This window comes from Bombina bombina, chromosome 6 (genome assembly GCF_027579735.1).
Source record: "Bombina bombina isolate aBomBom1 chromosome 6, aBomBom1.pri, whole genome shotgun sequence".
Lineage (NCBI taxonomy): Eukaryota > Metazoa > Chordata > Amphibia > Anura > Bombinatoridae > Bombina > Bombina bombina.
The window spans coordinates 314,379,607-314,405,978 of record NC_069504.1 but is presented as its reverse complement, the minus strand read 5'-3'; the positions used below and the strand labels follow the sequence as shown (position 1 = coordinate 314,405,978).

At 37.8% G+C, this 26,372-nt stretch overlaps 1 protein-coding gene across 1 annotated transcript in view; it reads right to left on the bottom strand.

The window, feature by feature from the left end:
* PPFIA2 (PTPRF interacting protein alpha 2) overlaps positions 1–26,372 on the bottom strand; it is a 728,675-nt gene that overhangs the window by 202,025 nt on the left and 500,278 nt on the right. The window contains exons 14-15 of the mRNA XM_053716934.1: positions 25,907–26,127; positions 10,082–10,319 (exon numbers count right to left, since the gene is read on the bottom strand). Of these exons, the coding sequence (XP_053572909.1) occupies positions 10,082–10,319; positions 25,907–26,127 (459 nt within the window). The remainder of the gene's footprint in view (positions 1–10,081; positions 10,320–25,906; positions 26,128–26,372) is intronic.

Genomic DNA, 26,372 nt, shown 5'->3' with positions numbered 1-26,372 from the left:
CAGAAAGACAAGGTTTCAGACCATATATTAATGATTTGAAAAAGCAAGGGAATTAACACAGGCACACAAAGAATGTATTTCAAACATTAAATTTATTGTCCCATATCACATTCAGTGAGTCACTGTATTTTGGCCCAATCAAGCAATATAAAGTGAACACCATATACAACACACCTAGTCTAAGATAAAAGGCAAATAAAGCAGGAATGAGCTACCTAAGCATAGGTATGCCTCTATAACCTAATATAACAACTTAGCACATTCTTTCCAAGTTGCGAAAAAGAATAGTGCCAAAAAAGGTTAATATGTACATATATCGTAAAGCGAATACCTAAAATTACATAAGAATGTTAAATGACTGTAATCAAATTTATAACGCCATACAGCGTAATAAGTATGTGCATACGATAGAGGACTGTCTCACTGTGTAGACAGCAGCAATTCCCAAATGTTTGTCTGCAGACAGTCCCATAGTACACCTAATGGCATATGGAGAAAGAGTCCTTTGTGCAAAAGGAAAGTGGAACACAGCGGTTCTTACTGTAACTCAATCCAATAAGTGATGTGTATAATGGTTGAAAAAAAGAAAGCAAATGACACAGCTTTTTTGTCCTGTGTCCCAAAAACCTTTTCTCACTCTCTAAAGCGTCTGACGTCAATGAGAAGGGGAGTGGTGTAACCATTGATGGCCTCCAATCGGCTCTATAGATGGAAATCGCTTCCCACTTCCAGTGAGGAAATCAGCTGTACCGGCACCTAGCCGCACTGAGAAAGATCCAGGCTTTCCCTAGGCTGATAGACGAAAAGGAGGTTCTTACGAAGATATACCAAAACACGCCCTCAGAGGCTCTCTCCCCTCAGTAGATAGACAGAATAGAAACAGCGTGAAATTATCACCTGCAATTTGCATTCATTCACCTGCATGTACTCCACAGGTGGGTGTATTCACGCTTATGTAGCATTCTGTTTGTAAGATAGTTACACACAACACAGTCCTTCTTTTATCAGGTTACAGTGCTCCACAAATAAGTGCTCCACAGGGTTTTACACCCGCTCTCCAATCAGCACTCAGCAAGTGTGCAAACAAGTTAGACAAATGTCCATAGAAGCTAGATTTGCGCTAAAATCCTCTGTTTCACCTTAGACAGTTCATATATACAGGAGCTTAGTTGACATACTCCTGATTAAACACAACAGTGTTAAAACACAACTTTACCAACGACTGTTTCACCCCCACAGCAAGTGTGTGTCACAGGGGTTCATCAGGGCTTCATTGAGTCCTCACCGGACTTCCTCTTATCAAGGGCTCACCTGACATTCCTCAGGTGTACCTCCCACATGTTCAATGATAATTTCTTAAAGGTATATTCACATGTAAAGCCCTGTTATTTATGTTAAACAGTAAAAATACTGAAAGATTGTGAAAGTTACATTTTAAATTGGTCCTGCTTAATTCCTTAGCATTCCAACACTTTTATCACAACCTACATTGGGTGCACCTTATATTATAGCACATACTCTGTCTGTTAATGGAATATTCTACCAACTATAGGAAACTAGCATACTCCAGCTTGTCATTAAGCCCTACCGGGTATCTAGTGCCTAGTCTATATATCCATTTTGTTTCTTTCTGCAATAACACCTTCTCATTGTTACCACCTCTACCATTTGTTATACCTTTATCTATTATAATGAATTTTAAGGATTCCACACTTCCATTGTGGAAAGTACCAAAGTGTCTTGCCACATTAGTATCCTTAGCATGAAGGATATCATCCCGATGCTCCTGTACCCGGTCCTTTATTAGCCTTTTCGTTTTGCCAACGTAAAAGACCGGGCACGAGCAACGAAGGAGATAAATTACCCCTTCAGATTTGCAATTGAAGAAAAATTTGATGTTAAATATTTTATTTCCTTGGGTAGAGAATTGCTTGGTGCTGTCCATGTGGGCACAATAAACACAGTTTTAAACCTTTTATCCCTTTATCCTTTCTAACCCAATCAGCATTCGAGGGGCCCCTCACAAACTGACTTTTTACTAGCAAGTCTCTCAGACTTTGTGCTTTCCTGGCCGTCAATAATGGTCTTTCACCAATCATATCTCTAACTTTGTCATCCAAAGTGAGTATATGCCAGTTATTCATCATTGCTGATCTGATATTATGCCATTGATTATTAAATTTAGTAATAAATCTGATTTGGGCCTCATTTGACTTTGCTTTCTTATTGTACAAAAGGTCATCTCTGGGGGTCCTTCGTGCCTTCCAGAGGGCCTTTTTCAAACATTTATTTGAATATCCTCTTTTGAGAAAACTTTCTTTCATCAAGCCTGCATGTACATCAAATTTTGCTAGAGATGAACAATTTCTCCTTAACCAGAGAAACTGTCCATAAGGAATATCCTTGATCAAGTGAGATGGATGGCTACTATCTGCATGCAAGATATTATTAGTGGCATTCTTTTTCCTAAAATTTTCAGTCACAATCTTCAAACCCTCTTTTTTGATTGTGATGTCTAGAAAATTTAGTTCTTTATTATTAGTCTCCGATGTGAGGATGATGTACTCTTCTATGGTTCCATCCCATAAGACAAGAACATCATCCACATATCTCACCCACATTAGCACCTTATCATTAAAGGTGTCACTATGCTGTTCAAAGATATCTGACTCCCAAGCCCCCAGATGGAGGCAGGCATACGTGGAGGCACATACTGCCCCCATTGCTGTTCCTCGTATCTGTTTATAAATTTGTCCATCAAATGTGAACACATTATACTGAAGGACAAATTCAAGCAGGGAGATAACAAAGTCAGAATGTTCCAAATAAAGGGGACTTTTTGTGTCCAGAAATTTCTTTATTGCCTGTAGTCCTATTTCGTGGGGAATGGAGGAGTATAACCCCTCCACATCTAAAGAGGCCAATAATGTATTCTCATTTACTACTACTCCATCCAGTTTTCTGAGTAGATCCCCAGTGTCCTTAACATATGATGTTAAAGAAAGGAGGAAAGGTCGCAAAAACATCCACATATTCCCCTACCTTTTCGGTTGCACTGCCTATCCCCGAAACTATCGGCCTTCCTGGTGGACATTTTATGTTCTTATGCAGTTTCGGAAGGATATAGAAGACAGGCATAACAGGGAAATCAGGGACTAGAAATTTAAACTCTTTCTGGTCTATTATTCCCCTACTTCTTGCTTCATTCAAAAGCTTAAAAAGAGAGTTCTGGATCTGTCCCAGGGGATTGTGATCTAATCTTATATATTGGTTTCTGTCATTCAGTTGGCGTTTTCCTTCATTAACATAAAGCTGTTCATCCAACAAAACCAAATTACCGCCCTTGTCGGCAGGCTTGATCACCAACCCTCTGGCCATGCATAACTCCTTCAAAGCTTTTCTCTCTCTGGGTTTCAAATTATCATCTGTCTGTTTAGACACCAGCATATCAATATCCTTTCCCATCTTTTTTACAAAGAGATTGACAGCAGGAACCAAAGAGAGGGAAGGCATGTATGAGGATTTAGGCTTGGAAATGGGTTTTTCATAGCTGAGAGATATATCTTGGGAAATGCTAGGGATTTCTTCTTTATAATTTTCTATTAATAGTGATTACAAGTCATTCAGAGCTAATTGATCATTAACATCTAGATTTTCAATTTGTTTATTTTTCATGACTATAGATACGACTATTTTCCTAGCAAATAAGTGTAAATCTTTTAGTACCTCAAATTTGTCAATGACAGATGTAGGACAGAAAGATGAACCCTTTTTTAAGGAGTTCAATATGGGCTAGATTCAGAGGGAAAGAGGAGAGGTTTACAATTTGTAATTCATCCTCAAATGGGCTATCTAGTAGCCCCTGCATGCCCCTCTCCCTCTGAATCTCCCCCTGTTCTGAACATATAGGTCTCCTCTCCCCCTGGTCTGTCTGGTTTGATATCTCTTCTCCCTTATAGGATTCCCATATGGGTCTTTTACTTTTTCCCCTTCTGCTCCTTCTCCTCTTTCTTTTTGAGTTGTACCAGAGGAGTTTTTTGAAAACCCTGATTCAGAGTCAGAAGCATCTGTCCTTGAGTTGTATGTACCCTTCTGGGACTTGTATATATAAACCCTTCCATTTTTATAGTCCTCTTGATCACGTCTATATTTTCTACATTTCCTCATTTTAATATCTGATTTCAATTTTGTTACATTTACACTAGTTTCACTATTCAATTTATCAAAGTTTGGGTCATTTTCAAATGTGTTGAATTTCAATAAGGCTTTATCAGCTTCACTTTTTACTTTTTCAAGTCTTCTATTATTCCTTTGTATCATCATTTCCATCAAATCAAGGGAGGTTGCGGACAATTTTTCATTCCAATCTTTGTGGAGAAAGAGGGTTTGAAGATTGTGACTGAAAATTTTAGGAAAAAGAATGCCACTAATAATATCTTGCATGCAGATAGTAGCCATCCATCTCACTTGATCAAGGATATTCCTTATGGACAGTTTCTTCGGTTAAGGAGAAATTGTTCATCTCTAGCAAAATTTGATGTACATGCAGGCTTGATGAAAGAAAGATTTCTCAAAAGAGGATATTCAAATAAATGTTTGAAAAAGGCACTCTGGAAGGCACGAAGGACCCCCAGAGATGAAATTTTGTACAATAAGAAAGCAAAGTCAAACGAGGCCCAAATCAGATTTATTACTAAATTTAATAATCAATGGCATAATATCAGATCAGCAATGATGAATAACTGGCATATACTCACTTTGGATGACAAAGTTAGAGATATGATTGGTGAAAGACCATTATTGATGGCCAGGAAAGCACAAAGTCTGAGAGACTTGCTAGTAAAAAGTCAGTTTGTGAGGGGCCCCTCGAATGCTGATTGGCTTAGAAAGGATAAAGGGATAAAAGGCAGCTACCCCTGTGGGCACTGTGTTTATTGTGCCCACATGGACAGCACCAAGCAATTCTCTACCCAAGGAAATAAAATATTTAACATCAAATTTTTCTTCAATTGCAAATCTGAAGGGGTAATTTATCTCCTTTGTTGCTCGTGCCCGGTCTTTTACGTTGGCAAAATGAAAAGGCTAATAAAGGACCGGGTACAGGAGCATCGGGATGATATCCTTCATGCTAATGATACTAATGTGGCAAGACACTTTGGTACTTTCCACAATGGAAGTGTGGAATCCTTAAAATTCATTATAATAGATAAAGGTATAACAAATGGTAGAGGTGGTAACAATGAGAAGGTGTTAATGCAGAAAGAAACAAAATGGATATATAGACTAGGCACTAGATACCCGGTAGGTCTTAATGACAAGCTGGAGTATGCTAGTTTCCTATAGTTGGTAGAATATTCCATTAACAGACAGAGTATGTGCTATAATATAAGGTGCACCCAATGTAGGTTGTGATAAAAGTGTTGGAATGCTAAGGAATTAAGCAGGACCAATTTAAAATGTAACTTTCACAATCTTTCAGTATTTTTACTGTTTAACATAAATAACAGGGCTTTACATGTGAATATACCTTTAAGAAATTATCATTGAACATGTGGGAGGTACACCTGAGGAATGTCAGGTGAGCCCTTTATAAGAGGAAGTCCGGTGAGGACTCAATGAAGCCCTGATGAACCCCTGTGACACACACTTGCTGTGGGGGTGAAACGGTTGTTGGTAAAGTTGTGTTTTAACACTGTTGTGTTTAATCAGGAGTATGTCGACTATGCTCCTGTATATATGAACTGTCTAAGTTGAAACAGAGGATTTTAGCCCAAATCTAGCTTCTATGGACATTTGTCTAACTTGTTTGCACACTTGCTGAGTGCTGATTGGAGAGCAGGTGTAAAACCCTGTGGGAGCACTTATTTGTGGAGCACTGTAACCTGATAAAAGAAGGACTGTGTTGTGTGTAACTATCTTACAAACAGACTGCTACATAAGCGTGAATACACCCACCTGTGGAGTACATGCAGGTGAATGAATGCAAAATGCAGGTGATAATTACACGCTGTTTCTATTGTGTCTATCTACTGAGGGGAGAGAGCCTCTGAGGGCGTGTTTTGGTATATCTTGGTAAGAGCCTCCTTTTCGTCTATCAGCCTAGGGAAAGCCTGGTTCTTTCTCGGTGCGGCTAGGTGCCGTGACAGCTGATTTCCTCACTGCAAGTGGGAAGCGATTTCCATCTACAGAGCCGATTGGAGGCCATCAATGGTTCTACCACTCCCCTTCTCAGTGACGTCAGACGCTTCAGAGAGAGCGGAATGCTTTGAAAAGGTTTTTGGGACACAGGACAGAAAAGCTAAGTGTCATTTGCTTTCTTTGTTGCAACCGTTATACACATCACTTATTGGATTGAGTTACAGTAAGAACCGCTGTGTTCCAATTTCCTTTTGCACGAAGGACTCTTTCTCCATATGCCATTAGGTGTACTATGGGACTGTCTGCAGACAAAAATTTGGGAATTGCTGCTGTCTACACAGTGAGACAGTCCTCTATCGTATGCACATACTTATTACGCTGTATGGCGTTATACATTTGATTACAGTCATTTAACATTCTTACGTAATTTTAGGTATTCGCTTTACGATATATGTACATATTAACCCCTTTTGGCACTATTCTTCTTTTTCGCAACTTGGATAGATTGTGCAAAGTTGTTATATTAGGTTATAGAGGCATACATATGCTTAGGTAGCTCATTCCTGCTTTATTTGCCTTTTACCTTAGACTAGGCGTGTTGTATATGGTGTTCACTTTATATTGCTTGATTGGGCCAAAATACAGTGACTCACTGAATGTGATATGGGACAATAAATTTAATGTTTGAAATACATTCTGTGTGTGCCTGTGTTAATTCCCTTGCTTTTTCAAATCATTAATATATGGTCTGAAACCTTGTCTTTCTGTATATAACGTTCTTATAGTGCAGCTAGCTTAGCTTTTATTTTTATTTCACAGGTAAGTTTGTATTTATTTTAACTAGGTAGACTCGTTAGGAAATAGTTATTAACTATTTAATAACTACCTAGTTAAAATAAATGCAAAATAACCTGTCAAATAAAATCTAAGCTACCTTACACTAAAACCTAAAATTACAAAAAATAAAAAAAACTACCATTACAAAAAAAACCTAAATTATCCAAAAAAATAAAAATTATTCCTATTCTAATACCCTTTAAAAAAAAAATTTAAAAAAATCCTAATCTAGAATAAACTACCAAAGGGCCTTTTGTAGGGCATTGCCCTAAGTTAAACAGCTCTTTTGCTACAAAAACAAACAAACAAACACCTAACAGTATACAAACACCCACCCCCCAAACTACCAAGGGCCCTTAAAAGGGCCTTTTGGGGGGCCCTTAAAAGGGCCCTAAGTTAAACAGCTCTTTTGCAACAAAAAACAAACACCCCCTAACAAGGGTTTTATTTTTGTAATTTAGTTGTTTTTTTTTAATTAGATACTTTGTAATTTTTATTAAATTGGTAATTAGTTTAATTTTATTTTAATAATTATATTAGTTTAATTGGTAGTTTAAACTTAGTTTTTTTAATTTGACAGGTAAGTTTAAATGTAATTTAAGTTAGGGAAATTGTAATTTTAATATAACTTTAGGGGGGCGTTAGGTTTAGGGGTTACTAGTTTAAATTAGTTTATTGCGATGTGCGGGGCTTTCGGTTTAGGGGTTAATAGTTTAATTTATTATATTTCTTTGTGGGGGCTTTCGGTTTAGGGGTCAATAGGTTTATTATAGTGGCAGCGGTGTAGGGCTTAACTTTAGTACAGTGGGGGCGATGTGGGCGGACGGCAGATTAGGGGTTAATAATATTTAAATAGTGTTTGCGATGCAGGAGGGCAGTGGTTTAGGAATTAATAACTTTAGTATAGTGGTGACGATGTTGGGGAGCAGCAGAATAGGGGTTAATAATTTACTTAGTGGCGGTGATGTCGGGAGCAGCAGATTAGGGGTTAATAAATGTATTTTAGTGTTTGCGATGCGGGAGGGCTTTGGTTTAGGGGTTAATAGGTAGTTTATGGGTGTTTAGTGTACTTTGTAGCAGTTTAGTTATGAGTTTTATGTTACAGCTTTGTAGTGTAAAACTCATAACAACTGACTTTAGATGGCGGTACAGATCTTGTTGTTTTAGGCTGTAACGCTCGCTTTTTATCCTCACCGCAAAACTCGTAATACCAGCACTATGGGAATCCCATGAAAAAACATAATTTTTACAAATGCGGGACTGACGTTTGTATTACAAAAGGCTTGCAGTACACCTATACCGACAAGACCATAATTTCAGCGTTAAAAGAAGAATGTACAAACTTCTAATGTTTGATATATTTATTCATTTTTCCTTTGTGTTATTGTATCACTTATTAGTGGTATTGTTGTATTCACTATTTTTATTTTTCAAAAATATACCCAGTGTTTATTAATAGCAATATGATGCTTATCAGCTGTTAAATACAAGCTATTATAATAGGCAAAAAAGGGAATATATTCTATTTTTAAATTCCTAATTTGTATCACCTAATAACATAAACTGATAATAATTTATTAATAATTATTGTATGCATTGCAAACTATTAAAAAAAATGAAAGTGTGTAAAACATATTTATTGGCCCATATTGTACAAAGTTTTATGTATTCTCACATTATGGGGTCAATAATAATCATAAAACCTTTATCTAGATAAATCATTTGATAAGCTTTTCTACAAGACTGTTATCAACCCCTATATTTTAGAACAGTTTTTAATGGCTCATAGGGCTCCATTTATGAAAGTCTGGAAGGATAAGGTTCGCTTTCACCAATCACATGAGCAGGGCTGTCATTCACCCTGGTCGGACTTGTAAGGGGTGATTTTAATCCACCAGCTAAGAGTTGGCATATAGGTTAGAAAGCAGCGGTCTGATTACCACTGCTTCTTAACTATGGAGAAAAAACAAAGAGCACTAAATCTCTCTAGGGGGCGCAATATCATAAAAAGTGACAATATGTATGTATCGAAATAAGCATACACATATGGTATGTATCTAAAATCTATAAAATGTATCTAAGATCTACGGATATATGTAGCAAGCAAATGCAAATTATATTATACAGATATTATTAACACAATATTCTAATACAAAATGCTAAAAAAATCAAACACTCTAAGACCAAATATCAGGTAATGTCAAATGTAATACCATTATTTTCTTTTGCCTGAGGAAACCCGCTGTACTAACGGAGAAATGCAAGGCATTTTAATGAATGTTTCAACCCTCAAATTTTAAAACAATTGTTTTATCCCTAAAATAGTTTTATATTAAAAAATTATTTTGATGTTTTTACACATGGTTTTGGTCTACATGTGTTAAAACTTGCCTACTTGACCATATGGAAGGGAGCTGATCACCACTGTGCAGTGAGCTGGAGCACTGAGAGTCTCCAGAACGCGCCTATCAGCACAACAGAGTGCTGCTGCATATTGTCAGTTCCCTGTACGCATATTACACTGCACTGTTTATTTGAAAACTTATATGCACATGAAGCGCCCTCTGCTTTGTTCGTCTAGGATTCTTAACTACAGGATGCAGGCTCGCTCATGCACAGCTTGATAAACAGAGCCCATAGTGTAATTTCATCATTTAGCTGGTGTTGCTAAAATAACATTAGAGATGTGTGATGAAGTTTTCCAGCCAACTCAATATATCCCAACCAAACAGAAAAACATATAACCAGGGCTAAGTAGATGTGTTGATGTTAGAATTAGGGTTTCCATCTTGGTCGCTTAAAAACAGGAAGTATCAGCTACTTTTAGCACAAGTGACCTTGCCAATCTTTGTGTTATAATGTGGATTAGTCCATTAATCAGTGTGCATGTTAAATTTAGTAAATTGTATTTGTACTACAGTCTAAGAGGAGCACTATGACATTTTAATTTAGTGATTAACCTGCATTATTGTAGACAAATTAATTTGTAAGCTTTACTACATACAATAACTTAGATATGTAAACTACATCCCCATTTGGTACATTGTTCCATTGAATAAAATAACAAAATATTACTAAAAAAAAACACACACAAAAAAAAACTTACTAGTGTCATGACTCCCATGCGATCCATTTCCCTTGCGGGGCTGCGAGGTGTGAGTTTAGGTGTGGAATGTCCACTTGGAGGAGATGAACTTGCTAATGATGATGCAGTTACAGATCCAGTGATAGAAGTAGTTGGGTGAATTCTGGCTAGGTTCAGCCCTTCAAGACTCACGCTGGCCACTCTGTTTTCAATTTCCTCAGCACGGAGCTCTGTAGACTCTTTTTCTTCCTGAATAAGTCTATTTAAAAATAGCAAAACTTTATGTTATTAAATAAGTTGACCTAAAACATTCAAACAGCGTAAAATACCGGATAACACAGAGATTCCATGTTGATACCACTAGCCTGTCCTCTTTCTCCTGCCAGTCAAGCTGGCTGAGGAAAAACAAGAATCTATGCCTAAAAGAAATTACTTAGCTTTAGAGATTGGGAGTCAGACCGAACTAGAGATGTCCCTCCAAAAACCAGAAGTCATTTCTAATTTTGAGGTCATAAAATAGTTGAAAACAAACAATGAAATTGCTTAGTCTGTGCTTTTGCTGGTAAACGCAATTGTTCTCTGGTTTGTTGTATGCAAAAGTCTAAGGGGCCAATTTATCAAAGTCTGGTGGACATGATACGCTGTAGCGTATCATGTCCATCAGACATCGCTGAATGCCGACAGCGTATTTAATTTATTTAATTGCTTCTGCTATGCCGCACCCTGATCGTATAGGATCAGGCAGATTGATGGCCGCAGCCTCAGAGTTAGCAGACCAGTTCAGGAGCAGCGGTCTTAAGACTCATAACTGCTGAAGGCTCATGCAGAAACAGGGGCATCAGGAGTCATTCGGCCCTTGATAAATCGGCCCCACTATCTTGCCTTTGATGTATTTTAGTTTTATAAGCACATAGTAGTAGTTTATTTGGGTCCCTTGAATGATACTTTACTGCAGTGTTATTAAAACAAACTCAACAGGTGAGATCTGCATAAAAAAAACAAACCTTCATAATACCTAGATTCTCAAAAATACGATGAGAACAGGATGTCTTTGTACTGCTGCCAAAGGCAAATATTTAAAAATAGATCAGAAATCAGTCACAGTTGTTTGAGTCAAATAAATAAATACAAACAGGTTTACAAAAGACATAGAGGTAATATTAGCTGAAAAACATTTTAGTACCAAAAACATAGAAATCTCCTTTTAATCTATCTTTATATTTCTATGTGTGTGTGCATATTTTGTTGGCAGAAAAAAAAAAAACAGTTTTGTTAAAAACAGACATAATTTAAACTTGAGTAAAAATAACTTTAAAATGAAAGCATTTACTCTATTATTAAAAGCGTTTGTCTTTTTATTTAAAAATATAACTTAAATTACATCATTTCAACTGTAAATAGACAACAAATTATATCAAAAATTACAGAATATTTTTGACTGAAAAAAAGATGATATACAGTCCCCTAAGATATAATATTTTATTTTCATAGGATATATAATCAAAAGGAACTTATTTTCATTTCTCATGATAATTTAGTAGTAGATTGCTTGTCATGTTTTTTTTGTTGTTGTTTTTTTTCTATCACAGTCTATCCCTAAAAAAAAAGAAAAAAAATGACAAAAATAATTCCAATAAATAAAATGATGGTAAACTTTACTTTAGGTTGGGAATGTAAGTGATATTTTACAGGGACTTTAGATTAAATGTTATGTTACAGCGCTTCTTCATTAGACGGGATCAATTAGACATGCCATTCTAATACCTTGCGCTCCGGCTTGAATTGTTCTCCAAATGGCGCTCTAGCTACAACAAAAGTGCTGTATCGCCAATTGGACAACAGTTAAAACTGTTAGCTCACAAAAAATTTGAGTTTTGAAGTGAGCAGCCAGAGTCCGGGGGTTAAAATTGCAAGGCTAGATTAAAAAGTAAATTACAGCGCATTCCCACACTCTTTACATCCTGAGTGTGCATATCTGCAAACCAATAACTTTTCCATGCCAGCATTTTACTTTGCAGGTAAAGCAACCTTAATTGTGCTGAAACCCCAATTGACAAGCATGTCATGCAGAAAACAGATTGTAGCAATGTACCATGTGGCATGCTGGGAGCAATAGTTCCCAAAACAACCATTAAAACTGTAATATTGCCAGTCACAAAGTGCAAATGCTTGCAGACCAGTGTGTACCTCAGCTCCCTTCAGTGCTAGATAATAGCAGAATGTGGAGTTGGGCTAATCCTTCTGCACCACCATAACAGGTGCTATTTTTACTGCTATTTCAGATGCTTTGACTGGTTTCCAGGGGTTAGGAATAGGGAGAGGCCTGGTATCAGAGACAGGAAACAGTAGTAAGATTCTAAGATATAAAAGGTCAAAGAATAGGGGAAAAGTCTATTAAGGGACATTTCATGTTAAGATAGAGCATGCAATTTAAAACAACTTTCCAACTTATTTCTATTGTTCAATTTGCTTGTTCTCTTGGTATCCTTTATTATAAAGATTTCCTAGGTAGGCTCAGAAGCAGCAATACATTACTAGGAGATAGCTGTTGATTTGTGGCTGTCCATACATGCCTCATTGCATTCAGTTAGCTCTTAGGGCTAGATTTATCAAAGCCCTTCTCCTATAATTACGTCCAATATATCTCCTACAAACTGATCATCATATTCATCAAAGCACTCTGTGCCTATAATTGCGCAAATATGAAAGAAACTTCTTCGCACTCAGCGTGCATTCGCCTAGGCGCACAGGCGCGCTCCCGAGTGCTACAATTTACATTAGTAATAGGCGTAATTTAACAGCCCAACCTTCAAATACGCCCAGTTTCTTTTTTATCATTGCTTTGCGCCGATAGGAAACTGCAATTTCGGCTTCAATTGCGTGTTGTATATTTCGCCATGCAGACTGAGACGAACACCATTATAATATATGCTTTTACATTTTGTGATGCAGTACTTTTTTCTTTTAACTACTTTTTCAAAGGTTCAGTGCCAAGAAGAGACTGTTATTCCCAGAAATTTGCGCTTCCACTGGCGCATATGGGTACCAACAGTTATATATATAGATCGATATTTAATATATTTATTTTTTGCAATCTTAAATTATCAACATATATAAAAAACAGCACAGAAACATTATATAATATAAATATAAGCTATATATTAACTTAAAAACACTTTTTTAATATTCAAAACATGGCGGCGTAAATATTTATAGGGATGTACTGTGATAAATAGGGAGTAAATAGGGAGTAAATGCCATTTCCGACAGGCGAAATTTATCATTATTACGCCCCAGCTCGCCTGCACAAAGTTACCTCTATTTTTATGATAAATTCAGGCGCACATGTGTGCTTCTCCAGAGGCGAGATGGCGCGCAGTTACAGGCGAAGCACATACAGAGTTTGCATAGCCTTTGATAAATCTAGCCCTTAGTAGCGTATTGCTGCTCCTTCAAAATATAATACCAGAGAATGAAAAATGTGATAATCAAAGTAAATTGGAAAGTTGTTTAAAAGCGTATGCTCTATCTGAATCATGAAAGAAAAATGTTGGGTTTCATGTCCTTTTAACTTCTTACTACATAAATCAAAAGGCCACTTAAACCACATTATTTTTAAGGTGTGCAGAACTTTGTTTTTAAGTAAATGAACAATTAAAAGCTGCCTAGGAAGCTTTAGTTTCTGAATTATGCTGTATGACTATTTAAGGAAATTTGTACTTAAAAGTATAGCTAGTATTTTCTCCCAATAAGGGGTTAACCTTACTGTCTGGGATAGCAGAATCTGCAACAGATACAAGCAAGAACTATGCAGCAGTCAGTTAACCTCTGATTTGCTTGTGCGTATATTCCCCAACACATATCCTCTGGGCAAAAAGTCAATGCATTATTGGAATAAAAGTAAACTCTCACCAAATAATGTATTATATTATATTTTATGCTGGTGGAAGAGTTTAACTTTATAATTGTTATGCTTTTAACATTTGATTAGGAATATACACTTTGGATAATGTATTTTTAAATATGTTATGTGTGCACTGTCAGTTAGGGTTCTATTTGTAGTGAGCATGAGGCTGCTGTGTTTGTATGGACAAGGAGGCTCCTGTGTTTGTATGGACAAGGAGGCTGCTGTGTGTGTGTGTGTGTAGTAGTAGTGACTATAAAAGTCCGATGTATGCTATAAGGGTGCTGTGTGTGAAGTGAAAATGAGGGTGCTATGGATGTAGTCAGTATGCAGTGATCATGAGGTGCATTGTGCAGTGATAGGGAGGGAGCAGTGTTACTGCCATAACTTAATGCCCAGCCTCTCAGTCCAGGATTTTTACAGGACATTTTGGGTGGTCTTCTTTGAATCAGCATGGGTGCCTCTGAGGCTTGTGTAGTAATATTGGGAGTCGGTTTCACACACTTTATTCTTCAATGCTGAAACTGAAAGAAAACATAATTTATGCTTACCTGATAAATTCATTTCTTTCATGGTGATGAGAGTTCACGATCCATTACTTTTGGGAATTACTTTTCCTTACCACTAGAAGGAGGCAAAAATCCCCAAACCACAAGAGCTCTATTAAAAAATACCTCAAAAATACAAGCCATAAAAAGGGCAGGAAATACCTTAAAAAATACTTCAACAATACAAGCCATAAAAGGAGCAGGAAAAAAGATGGAGCAGGGAAAAAAGATATACTAAAGAAAATACTAAACCCAAAATGTCCATGATCCATTACTCCTGGGAGTACATGAAGGTAGGGATTTAAAAAAAAACAGAATTTATGCTTACCTGATAAATTACTTTCTCCAACGGTGTGTCCGGTCCACGGCGTCATCCTTACTTGTGGGATATTCTCTTCCCCAACAGGAAATGGCAAAGAGTCCCAGCAAAGCTGGTCACATGATCCCTCCTAGGCTCCGCCCACCCCAGTCATTCGACCGACGGACAGGAGGAAATATATATAGGAGAAACCATATGATACCGTGGTGACTGTAGTTAGAGAAAATAATTCATCAGACCTGATTAAAAAACCAGGGCGGGCCGTGGACCGGACACACCGTTGGAGAAAGTAATTTATCAGGTAAGCATAAATTCTGTTTTCTCCAACATTGGTGTGTCCGGTCCACAGCGTCATCCTTACTTGTGGGAACCAATACCAAAGCTTTAGGACACGGATGAAGGGAGGGAGCAAATCAGGTCACCTAAATGGAAGGCACCACGGCTTGCAAAACCTTTCTCCCAAAAATAGCCTCCGAAGAAGCAAAAGTATCAAATTTGTAAAATTTGGCAAAAGTGTGCAGTGAAGACCAAGTCGCTGCCTTACATATCTGGTCAACAGAAGCCTCGTTCTTGAAGGCCCATGTGGAAGCCACAGCCCTTGTGGAGTAAGCTGTGATTCTTTCAGGAGGCTGCCGTCCGGCAGTCTCATAAGCCAATCGGATAATGCTTTTAAGCCAAAAGGAAAGAGAGGTAGAAGTCGCTTTTTGACCTCTCCTTTTACCAGAATAAACAACAAACAAGGAAGATGTTTGTCTGAAATCTTTAGTAGCCTCTAAATAGAATTTTAGAGCACGGACTACGTCCAAATTGTGTAACAAACGTTCCTTCTTTGAAACTGGATTCGGACACAAAGAAGGTACAACTATCTCCTGGTTAATATTTTTGTTGGAAACAACTTTCGGAAGAAAACCAGGCTTAGTACGCAAAACCACCTTATCTGCATGGAACACCAGATAGGGCGGAGAACACTGCAGAGCAGATAACTCTGAAACTCTTCTTGCAGAAGAAATTGCAACCAAAAACAAAACTTTCCAAGATAATAACTTAATATCTACGGAATGTAAGGGTTCAAACGGAACCCCTTGAAGAACTGAAAGAACTAGATTTAGACTCCAGGGAGGAGTCAAAGGTCTGTAAACAGGCTTGATCCTAACCAGAGCCTGAACAAATGCTTGAACATCTGGCACAGCTGCCAGTCTTTTGTGAAGTAAAACAGATAAAGCAGAGATCTGTCCCTTCAGAGAACTTGCAGATAATCCTTTCTCCAAACCTTCTTGTAGAAAGGATAGAATCTTAGGAATTTTTGTCTTGTTCCATGGGAATCCTTTAGATTCACACCAACAGATATATTTTTTTCCATATTTTATGGTAAATTTTTCTAGTTACAGGCTTTCTAGCCTGAATCAGAGTATCTATTACAGAATCTGAAAACCCACGCTTTGATAAAATCAAGCGTTCAATCTCCAAGCCGTCAGTTGGAGGGAAACCAGATTCGGATGTTCGAATGGACCCTGAACAAGAAGGTCCTGTCTCAAAGGTAGCTTCCATGGTGGAGCCGATGACATATTCACCAGGTCTGCATACCAAGTCCTGCGTGGCCACGCAGGAGCTATCAAGATCACCGAGGCCCTCTCCTGATTGATCCTGGCTACCAGCCTGGGGATGAGAGGAAACGGTGGGAATACATAAGCTAGGTTGAAGGTCCAAGGTGCTACTAGTGCATCTACTAGAGTCGCCTTGGGATCCCTGGATCTGGACCCGTAGCAAGGAACCTTGAAGTTCTGACGAGACGCCATCAGATCCATGTCTGGAATGCCCCATAATTGAGTTATTTGGGCAAAGATTTCTGGATGGAGTTCCCACTCCCCCGGATGGAATGTCTGACGACTCAGAAAATCCGCTTCCCAATTTTCCACTCCTGGGATGTGGATCGCAGACAAGTGGCAGGAGTGATCCTTCGCCCATTGAATTATCTTGGTCACTTCTTTCATCACCAGGGAACTCCTTGTTCCCCCCTGATGATTGATACATGCAACGGTCGTCATGTTGTCTGACTGAAACCTTATGAATTTGGCCTTTGCTAGTTGAGGCCAAGCTCTGAGAGCATTGAATATCGCTCTCAGTTCCAGAATGTTTATCGGGAGAAGAGACTCTTCCCGAGACCATAGACCCTGAGCTTTCAGGGATTCCCAGACCGTGCCCCAGCCCACTAGGCTGGCGTCGGTCGTGACAATGACCCACTCTGGTCTGCGGAAGCTCATTCCCTGTGACAGATTGTCCAGGGTCAGCCACCAACGGAGTGAATCTCTGGTCTTTTGATCTACTTGAATCGTCGGAGACAAGTCTGTATAATCCCCATTCCACTGTCTGAGCATGCACAGTTGTAATGGTCTTAGATGAATTCGTGCAAAAGGAACTATGTCCATTGTTGCAACCATCAATCCTATTACTTCCATGCACTGCGCTATGGAAGGACGAGGAACAGAGTGAAGTACTTGACAAGAGCTTAGAAGTTTTGATTTTCTGACCTCTGTCAGAAAAATCCTAATTTCTAAGGAATCTATTATTGTTCCCAAGAAGGGAACTCTTGACGGGGACAGAGAACTTTTTTCTTTGTTCACCTTCCATCCGTGAGATCTGAGAAAGGCTAGGACGATGTCCGTATGAGCCTTTGCTTTTGACATGGACGACGCTTGAATCAGGATGTCGTCCAAGTAAGGTACTACTGCAATGCCCCTTGGTCTTAGAACCACTAGAAGGGACCCTAGTACCTTTGTGAAAATCCTTGGAGCAGTGGCTAATCCGAATGGAAGTGCCACAAACTGGTAATGCTTGTCCAGAAAAGTGAACCTTAGGAACTGATGATGTTCCCTGTGGATAGGAATATGTAGGTACGCATCCTTTAAATCCACGGTAGTCATATATTGATTTTCCTGGATAGTAGGTAGGATCGTTCGAATAGTTTCCATTTTCAACGATGGTACCCTGAGAAATTTGATTAGGATCTTTAGATCCAAAATTGGTCTGATTGTTCCCTCTTTTTTGGGAACTATGAACAGATTGGAATAAAATCCCATTCCTTGTTCTCTTATTGGAACTGGATGTATCACTCCCATCTTTAACAGGTCTTCTACACAATGTAAGAATGCCTGTCTCTTTATTTGGTTTGAAGATAATTGAGACCTGTGGAACCTTCCCCTTGGGGGTAGTTCCTTGAATTCCAGGAGATAACCTTGAGAAACTATTTCTAGCGCCCAAGGATCCTGAACATCTCTTGCCCAAGCCTGAGCAAAGAGAGAAAGTCTGCCCCCCACTAGATCCGGTCCCGGATCGGGGGCTATCCCTTCATGCTGTTTTGGTAGCAGTGGTAGGCCTCTTGGCCTGCTTACCCTTGTTCCAGCCTTGCATTGGTTTCCAGGCTGGTTTGGGTTGTGAAGTATTACCCTCTTGCTTAGAGGATACAGAATTAGAGACTGGTCCGTTTCTGCGAAAGGGACGAAAATTAGGCTTATTTTTAGCCTTAAAAGACCTATCCTGTGGGAGGGCGTGGCCCTTTCCCCCAGTGATGTCTGAAATAATCTCTTTCAAATCAGGTCCAAATAATGTTTTACCTTTGAAAGGAATGTTAAGCAATTTTGTCTTGGAAGACACATCCGCTGACCAAGACTTTAGCCAAAGCGCTCTGCGCGCCACGATAGCAAACCCTGAATTTTTCGCCGCTAATCTAGCTAATAGCAAAGCGGCATCTAAAACAAAAGAGTTAGCCAATTTAAGTGCTTGAACTCTGTCCATATCCTCCTCATACGAAGATTCTTTACTGAGCGATTTTTCTAGTTCCTCTAACCAGAAACACGCTGCCGTAGTGACAGGAACAATGCATGAAATTGGTTGTAGAAGGTAACCTTGCTGTACAAAAATCTTTTTAAGCAAACCCTCTAATTTCTTATCCATAGGATCTTTGAAAGCACAACTATCTTCGATAGGAATAGTAGTGCGTTTGTTTAGAGTAGAAACCGCCCCCTCGACCTTGGGGACTGTCTGCCATAAGTTTTCTGGGGTCGACTATAGGAAATAATTTCTTAAATATAGGGGGGGGAACAAAAGGTATGCCGGGCCTTTCCCACTCTTTATTTACTATGTCCGCCACCCGCTTGGGTATAGGAAAAGCGTCGGGGGGCACCGGAACCTCTAGGAACTTGTCCATCTTACATAATTTCTCTGGAATGACCAAATTGTCACAATCATCCAGAGTAGATAACACCTCCTTAAGCAGTGCGCGGAGATGTTCTAATTTAAATTTAAATGTCACAACATCAGGTTCAGCTTGATGAGAAATTTTTCCTGAATCTGAGATTTCTCCATCAGACAAAACCTCCCTCATGGCCCCTTGAGATTGGTGTGAGGGTATGTCAGAACAGTTATCATCAGCGTCCTCTTGCTCTTCAGTGTTTAAAACAGAGCAATCGCGCTTTCTCTGATAAGTAGGCATTTTGGATAAAAGATTTGCTATGGAGTTATCTATTACAGCCGTTAATTGTTGCATGGTAATAAGTATTGGCGCACTAGATGTACTAGGGGCCTCCTGTGTGGGCATAACTGGTGTAGACACAGTAGGGGATGATGTAGTATCATGTTTACTCCCCTCATTTGAGGAATCATCTTGGGCAATATCATTATCTGTGGCATTACTGTCCTTACTTTGTTTGGACACTATGGCACAATTATCACATAAATTTAAATGGGGAGACACATTGGCTTTCATACAGTTCTGGTGAACTGCTTGTGCAATGCCGCCCCTTGCAGATTCACAGCCAATCGGCCGCTAGCAGGGGGTATCAATCAACCCGATCGTATTCGATCAGGTTGATTTCTGTTCACGGCCTCAGAGCAGGCGGACAAATTATGGACCGTTGCTTCATATCTTCTTTTTCCAGCGAGCCTGGAGGCTCGCACAGAAACAGGCGCATCAAGCTCCATACGGAGCTTGATAAATTGGCCCCTTGATTTGAGTAAAAAGGTGTTCAGAAGACTCGGCTTCCAAGGTAGATTTGGGGACAGAATCAGACAGCTCCATTATAGCATTGACAAAGCACAGCAATAAACACTATAACCCATTAAAAATCTCTTTAAGAATGGAAATAACTTACCCCATTCTAAAGAAGCTTTAAAAAACTTACAGGTACAATGTTTAATAAGCTGAACTGCAATACAAAGCAGGAGACATCTAAACTTCACATTCAAAGCCTAGAGAGCACTCAGCAGTGTGAAAGGTTATAACGGAAATAAGCACGCAAAAAAACAGACTTGAACAAAACCAAACATACATGCGCTAATAAGACGTGCATAATACAACCAAACAGCGAAAAACGTGAAACAGATCTAAAGAGACGTGAGCTAACCTGATAAGTGTAAGATTAATGTGCGCTATCCCAACGAGAGTAAACCTGAAGGCCAACGTGTGAAATTCCAACTAAACAATCCAAAAAATCCGATGCACAAAAAACAGCAAGGGGAATAATCTATTGGTTCTGTCCCAGGGCAATATATATTAATAAATATATATTTATAAACAATAAATGCCAAAAACAAGGCTATAGATTGTCTAAATGTTAAAAAATTATACTTCCAAACAGATACTCGTACACCAGCTATTTGAAAAATCAAATGCACATCTTCATTCTTCAACAACCTTCAGTGGCATGTGTCCCTCGGCATACTTTTATGCCTATATTGCTTATAACTATGTTTACATTTCCTTATAGAATGTTTCTTTAATCCTCCTAGTGGTAAGGAAGAGTAATTCCCAGGAGTAATGGATCATGGACTCAGCACCTGTATGAAAGAAATATATTCTCTGTGCATTAGAAATCCCGAGGTGATAATCACCTACACTTCAAGAGTTTTATACCTGTTAAAATTACATTTTAATCTACAGAGCAGTACTGGCTACACATGAAGCAGATACAATAACTATCTCTGCAGTCTTTAGAGTTTAAGACTGCATACATCTATTAAAAACACTATTAAAGGGACATGAAGTCCCCCCCATTATAATTCAGATAAACCATACAATTTTAAACAACTTTCCAAATTATTTATATTATCAATTTTGCTTCACTCCCTTGGTATATTTTGTTGAATAAGTGGCAATGAACTACTGGGAGCTAGCTGAACACGTTGGTAAGCCAATGACAAAAAGGCATATATGTGTAGCCCCCAATCAGCAGCCAGCTCCCAGCTTCTGAGGCTATTTTGGTATGATTTTCAAAAAAGGATACCAAGAAAACTAAGCAAATTAGATAATATAAGTATAGAACTTGTTTAAAATTGTATGATCTATCTATCTGAATCATGGAACAAAAATATTGGGTTTATGTCCCTTTAAGCATTTTGTATGTGCAAACGATATGACAACTTTGAAGCTTCATATTTCATGAATGACTGCTTATTCTTTTACAACAACAAAAAAACACCTACTAGAGAATTAAATGTATCTGCATACCTAATTTCATTGATGATTTTTTTTTACCATAGGTTAGGCCTATCTTTTTCTTGAGTCTTTACACTAAAAAGTACCTTTATGTTTCGCACAACTAGATGTTAAGGCGCAAAGAGCAGGCAAAAAATGTGTGAAAATAAATCACAAAACAAAGATTATAAATATTGTGGCGCTTGTCTTGATCCATTTGTGTAGTATCTAAGGTTAGTAATCAATTATATATGCAAAATTAACCTTTTGAAATCCAAATCCATGCTGATAAGTGTTAAATAGTCTGAATCCTGTTTGTATATAGGCATGATGGGTATACTGGGTGTGTTTACTCTAATTATGGGCCAGATTACAAGTAGAGTGGTATTTAACAGTCCCGCTCGCACACTTACCCTGCTAGAAGTAAGATTTTTGTGCAAGTTCATTAGCACTCATATTACAAGTTGAAAGTAAAAAGTTTTTGCTTGCCAAATTTAGAATATCGAGATTGTGTTAATATATTCCCTCGTAGAAGTCAATGGAGCAAAAAAAGTGAAAAAACAAACAACCTACTCGCATGCAAACTCGATTGCGCTAAACCAACATAAAAATATGAATATTTCACATTCCAGTGTTCTTCACATAGCAGAATATGTTGCATTTATGAATAAATACATATTTCTACATACAGTCATGGCCAAAAACAGTGGTACCCCTGTATTTCTGTCAGATAATGCACCACTTTGCCCAGAAAATTGTTGCAATTACAAATGATTAGGCATTCTCATGTTTATTTCTTTTGTTTGTATTGGTATAACACAAAAAAATGGAGAAAAAAAAAAGCCAAACCTGATACATTTCATGCAAAACTCCAAAAATGGACTGGACAAAATTATTGGCACCTTCTAAAAATTGTAGTAAATTATTGCATTCCAAGTTTGTGATACTCCTGTTATTAGTTATTAAACTCACCTGTATCAATTAGCAGGTGCTGACAATAAAGAAATCACACCGGCAACCAGTTAAAATGGTGAAAAATTGACTCAACCTTTCTGTTGTGCGTCTCTGTGTGCCATACTGAGCATGGAGAAGATAAACAGCAGAAAATAATTGTCTGAGGATTTGAGAACAAAATTGTGGAAAAGCATGGGCAATCTCAAGGTTAAAAGTCCATCTCCAGAGATCTTAATGTTCCTGTGCCCACTGCGTGCAGCATTGTCAAGAAGTTTACAGCCCATGACACTGAAAAACTGATCAAAGATTGCAACAAAGAATTGTTCGAATGGTGGATAAAGAACCTTGATCAAATTCCAGACAAATTCAAGCTGAACTTCATCCACAGGGTACAAATATGTTAGCTCGCACTATATGTTACCATCTGAATGAAAAGGGATGCTATGGTAGGAGACTCAGGGGGACCCCACTGCTGACACAAACATAAAAAAGACGGATTGATTTTGCCAAAACTTACCTACAGAAGCCAAAATCCTATTGGGAGAATGTGCAAACAAAATTACAGCTTTTTGGTAAAGCTCATCATTCCACTGTGTTCAGAAAAAGAAATGAGGCTTTTAAAGAAAAGAATACAGTCCCTACAGTCATAGAAAATGAGAAAGATGCACTAGTGCAAATCTCCCACAGGGGGCACTTCCTAATCAGTGCTACAACAACTGGAAATATGCAATATACAAAAAAACAATATAAGAAAAACAAAGAATAAAAAATCAAAAGTATCCCAAATGGAGGCAGCACTTTGTCAAAGGATGGTCAAATCCTGGTTGAAGATGATCTGTAAAAGGAAGAAAACAGAAGCGCCACAATGGCCTAGTTCCACCAATACAAGTGACAATATAGATAAGACAAGTGGTTACTCACTTCTATATATGTCTATATATGTATACATATATATTAATGAGTTTATAAGTGCATATATGTCTGTAAATTCATATAAACACATAAAACAAGTGGTTACTCACAAACGTGATGCACCCAATGGTGCTATTGGGGCAGGCTGGAACTTCACAGTAGTCCATATCACTGGATGGAGACAAGCTGTAGTCCAGAACAGGAGAGTTCCAAGGGGGTCACCACCAATGCCTATATAGCAATATAAAGCGAGCCACCATAGCCTAGTACTGTATTGCAAGGCAAAGTAGTAAGATATGGTTACACTTACAAGATGGAAAGCACCTCCAGGTGCAAAACAGGCAGACTGGGACTTCTCAGCCACCCAGCAGACTGAACTCCACTGCCAAACAGGTAGAACTCCAAAACCAAAGGTGAAAGATGATAAATTCCAAAACAGTGTATATATTAAAAACAATTTCTTTATTTAAAAACAACGTGTTTCTCAGCCTCTATAGGGCTGTCTCCTCAGGCTATTCTATAAAAACTACAGTCCCTACAGTCAAACATGGTGGAGATTCACTGATGTTTTGGGGTTGATTTGCTGCTTCAGGCACTGGATGTCTTGACTGTGTGCATGGCATTATGAAATCTGAAGACTACCGAAGAATTTTATGGGTGCAATGTAGGGCCCAGTGTCAGAAAGTTGGATCTCTGTCAGAGGTCATTGGTCTTACAGCAGGACAATGATCCAAAGCACATGTGAAAAAGCACCCAGATAAAGTTTAAGACAAAGCACTGGAGAGTACTGAACTGACCAGCAATGTGTTCAGATCTCAATCCCATAGAGCACCTGTTGAGAGATTTTAAAACAGCAGTTGGGAAAAGGAACCCTTCCAATCTGAGAGACCTGGAGCAGTTTGCGAAAGAAGAGTGGTCCAAAATTCCAGTAGAGAGGTGTAAGAAACTCATTGATGGTTACAGGAATCAATTTATTTCAGTTATTTTTTTCCAAAGGGGGTGCTACCAAATATTAAATTGTGAATGCCAATAATTTTGCCCAGTTTTTCATGGAATGTGTCAAAATTGGCTTTTTTCTCCACTTTTTTGTGTCATACCAATACAAACAGAATAAATAAACATTAGAATGCCTAAACATTTGTAATTGCAACAATTTTTTTAGACGAAGTGGTGCATTATCTGACAGAAATGCAGGGGTGCCAATATTTTTGGCCCTGACTGTATATTTAATGGAATTTTGGTACAGTATATAAATCTCTCTCTCTCTCTTATATATATATATATATATATATATATATATATATATATACACATGTTTTCAGCTACTTAACTGCAAAAGGATCCAAAGCACTTCTATATATGTCTATATATGTATACATATATATATTAATGTGTTTATATGTGTATATATGTCTGTAAATACATATAAACACATATAGATACATAAATACATATGTACACTCATATAAACACACACACATATTTAGGCATGTATATGTATGTATCAATGTTAAAGCCCTTTGCTTGCCTTTGTTTTTTTCTAACACCTGAGACCTCATTTCCTTGAGCCCTTATAACTTTGTGCAATCATTTTTTTACATATCATTTTTTATTAGTGTTATTATGGGTGTACTTTGATTGTTTTTTTTTTGTTTTGTTTTTTTAAGTGTGTTGTATATTGTGAAACAGTTAACCAGAGCTCTGAGTACGTGGTAATTTATTCTAGCGTAAATTGTGACTGCTCTCACATTCAACTTGTAATACGATCTCAAAACACGCCACTTGTAATCTGGCCCTATATTGTATAGCTTTTTAAATTTTGAAAGCATATTGAAATTATTTTTAATTATTGGTTGGAAAAAAAACACTGTTTTGTGATTTGGCAAGGTTTGCATCTAAAATCAAGGATACTGCGGAAAAATAATTTCCATAAGCTGCAACTGATTTCATCTTCTAAAATTATGTTTTAACAGTTCTCATACTATAACTCATAAAACCACTATGTGGCAGTTTCAAATATATTTATTTTTGCAAAAAAATCTTTTGAGATACCTTTTGTCTTTTCAACATTTATATTACTGTAAGAAGATGGCAACACAAGGTTCTAGATAATGTAAATCACAATCATTCATAACACAATTTTTGGGACTTCTGTTTTCTATAAAAATCCATGCAAACGATTACAGTTGCAAACCAGACAGAATGGCAAATGGTTAAATCCTGTTCATGACAACATGATTGGCATAAGAAATCCCATCTAATAAGACAAAATCACAGGAACTTACAAGCACGAAAATGTGAGTATGAAATACAAAGAAAGATTGTTATCAACGCTATTTGTTTTATGTTGCTGATATTATTTGCATTTCATCGTGTTTCCTAGAAATCTTAATAGTACAGCATATGATGGATATGTGTATTAAACGCTTATACGTATATCAATAACAGTCCCACCAAGTAGTGATGGACTATACAAAATAAGTGCTACTCGCATACATGTGTAAACCTTTGGCTGTTTTGCACTTGTCATGGGCGGACTTTTGCATGAGCTGGGGAAACACATTACAAAAGTATGCAAACTGTGTAAAATGCAAGCTGATGCAGGATTGTTGGGAACAATGTAAACTCAACCAAAGTCATTTATTTACCTATTGTTTAACATTGAACTATGCAGCATACCAAACTGTAGCTGCTATCGTATAACAGATACAGACAGAGAAATATAAAGTTATACAGTTACCTTATTTCTTTATTGATGGCATCTAGTTGTTCTTGAAGCATCATAGCTAACGTCTGAGCATCAGAATGACCACCTGGAGATAAAAGGTCCATGGAACTAAAGATTGTTTCTCGGTCATCATCATCAATGTCAGACATTTCTGTATCACTTTCAAAAGGATGACTGCTAAGTACTCCAATCTGTTGTGTCCTGTTCCATTCATGGTCACCAAGTGATTTCACCTTAATAGAATTATGAGAATCATATAATAAGCATTTGTTTAATGCAAACTGAAAAATAATACTGATAAAGCTAAATATATATTTCCTAGGAAAAAGTGAACCAATACATTTAGACAAAGCAATTTATGTTTTATTTACAGAGTTCTAGTATATCAGTACCAGTATTAAAGGGACACTGAACCCAAATTTTGTTTCTTTTGTGATTCAGATAGAGCATGACATTTTAAGCAACTTTCTAATTTACT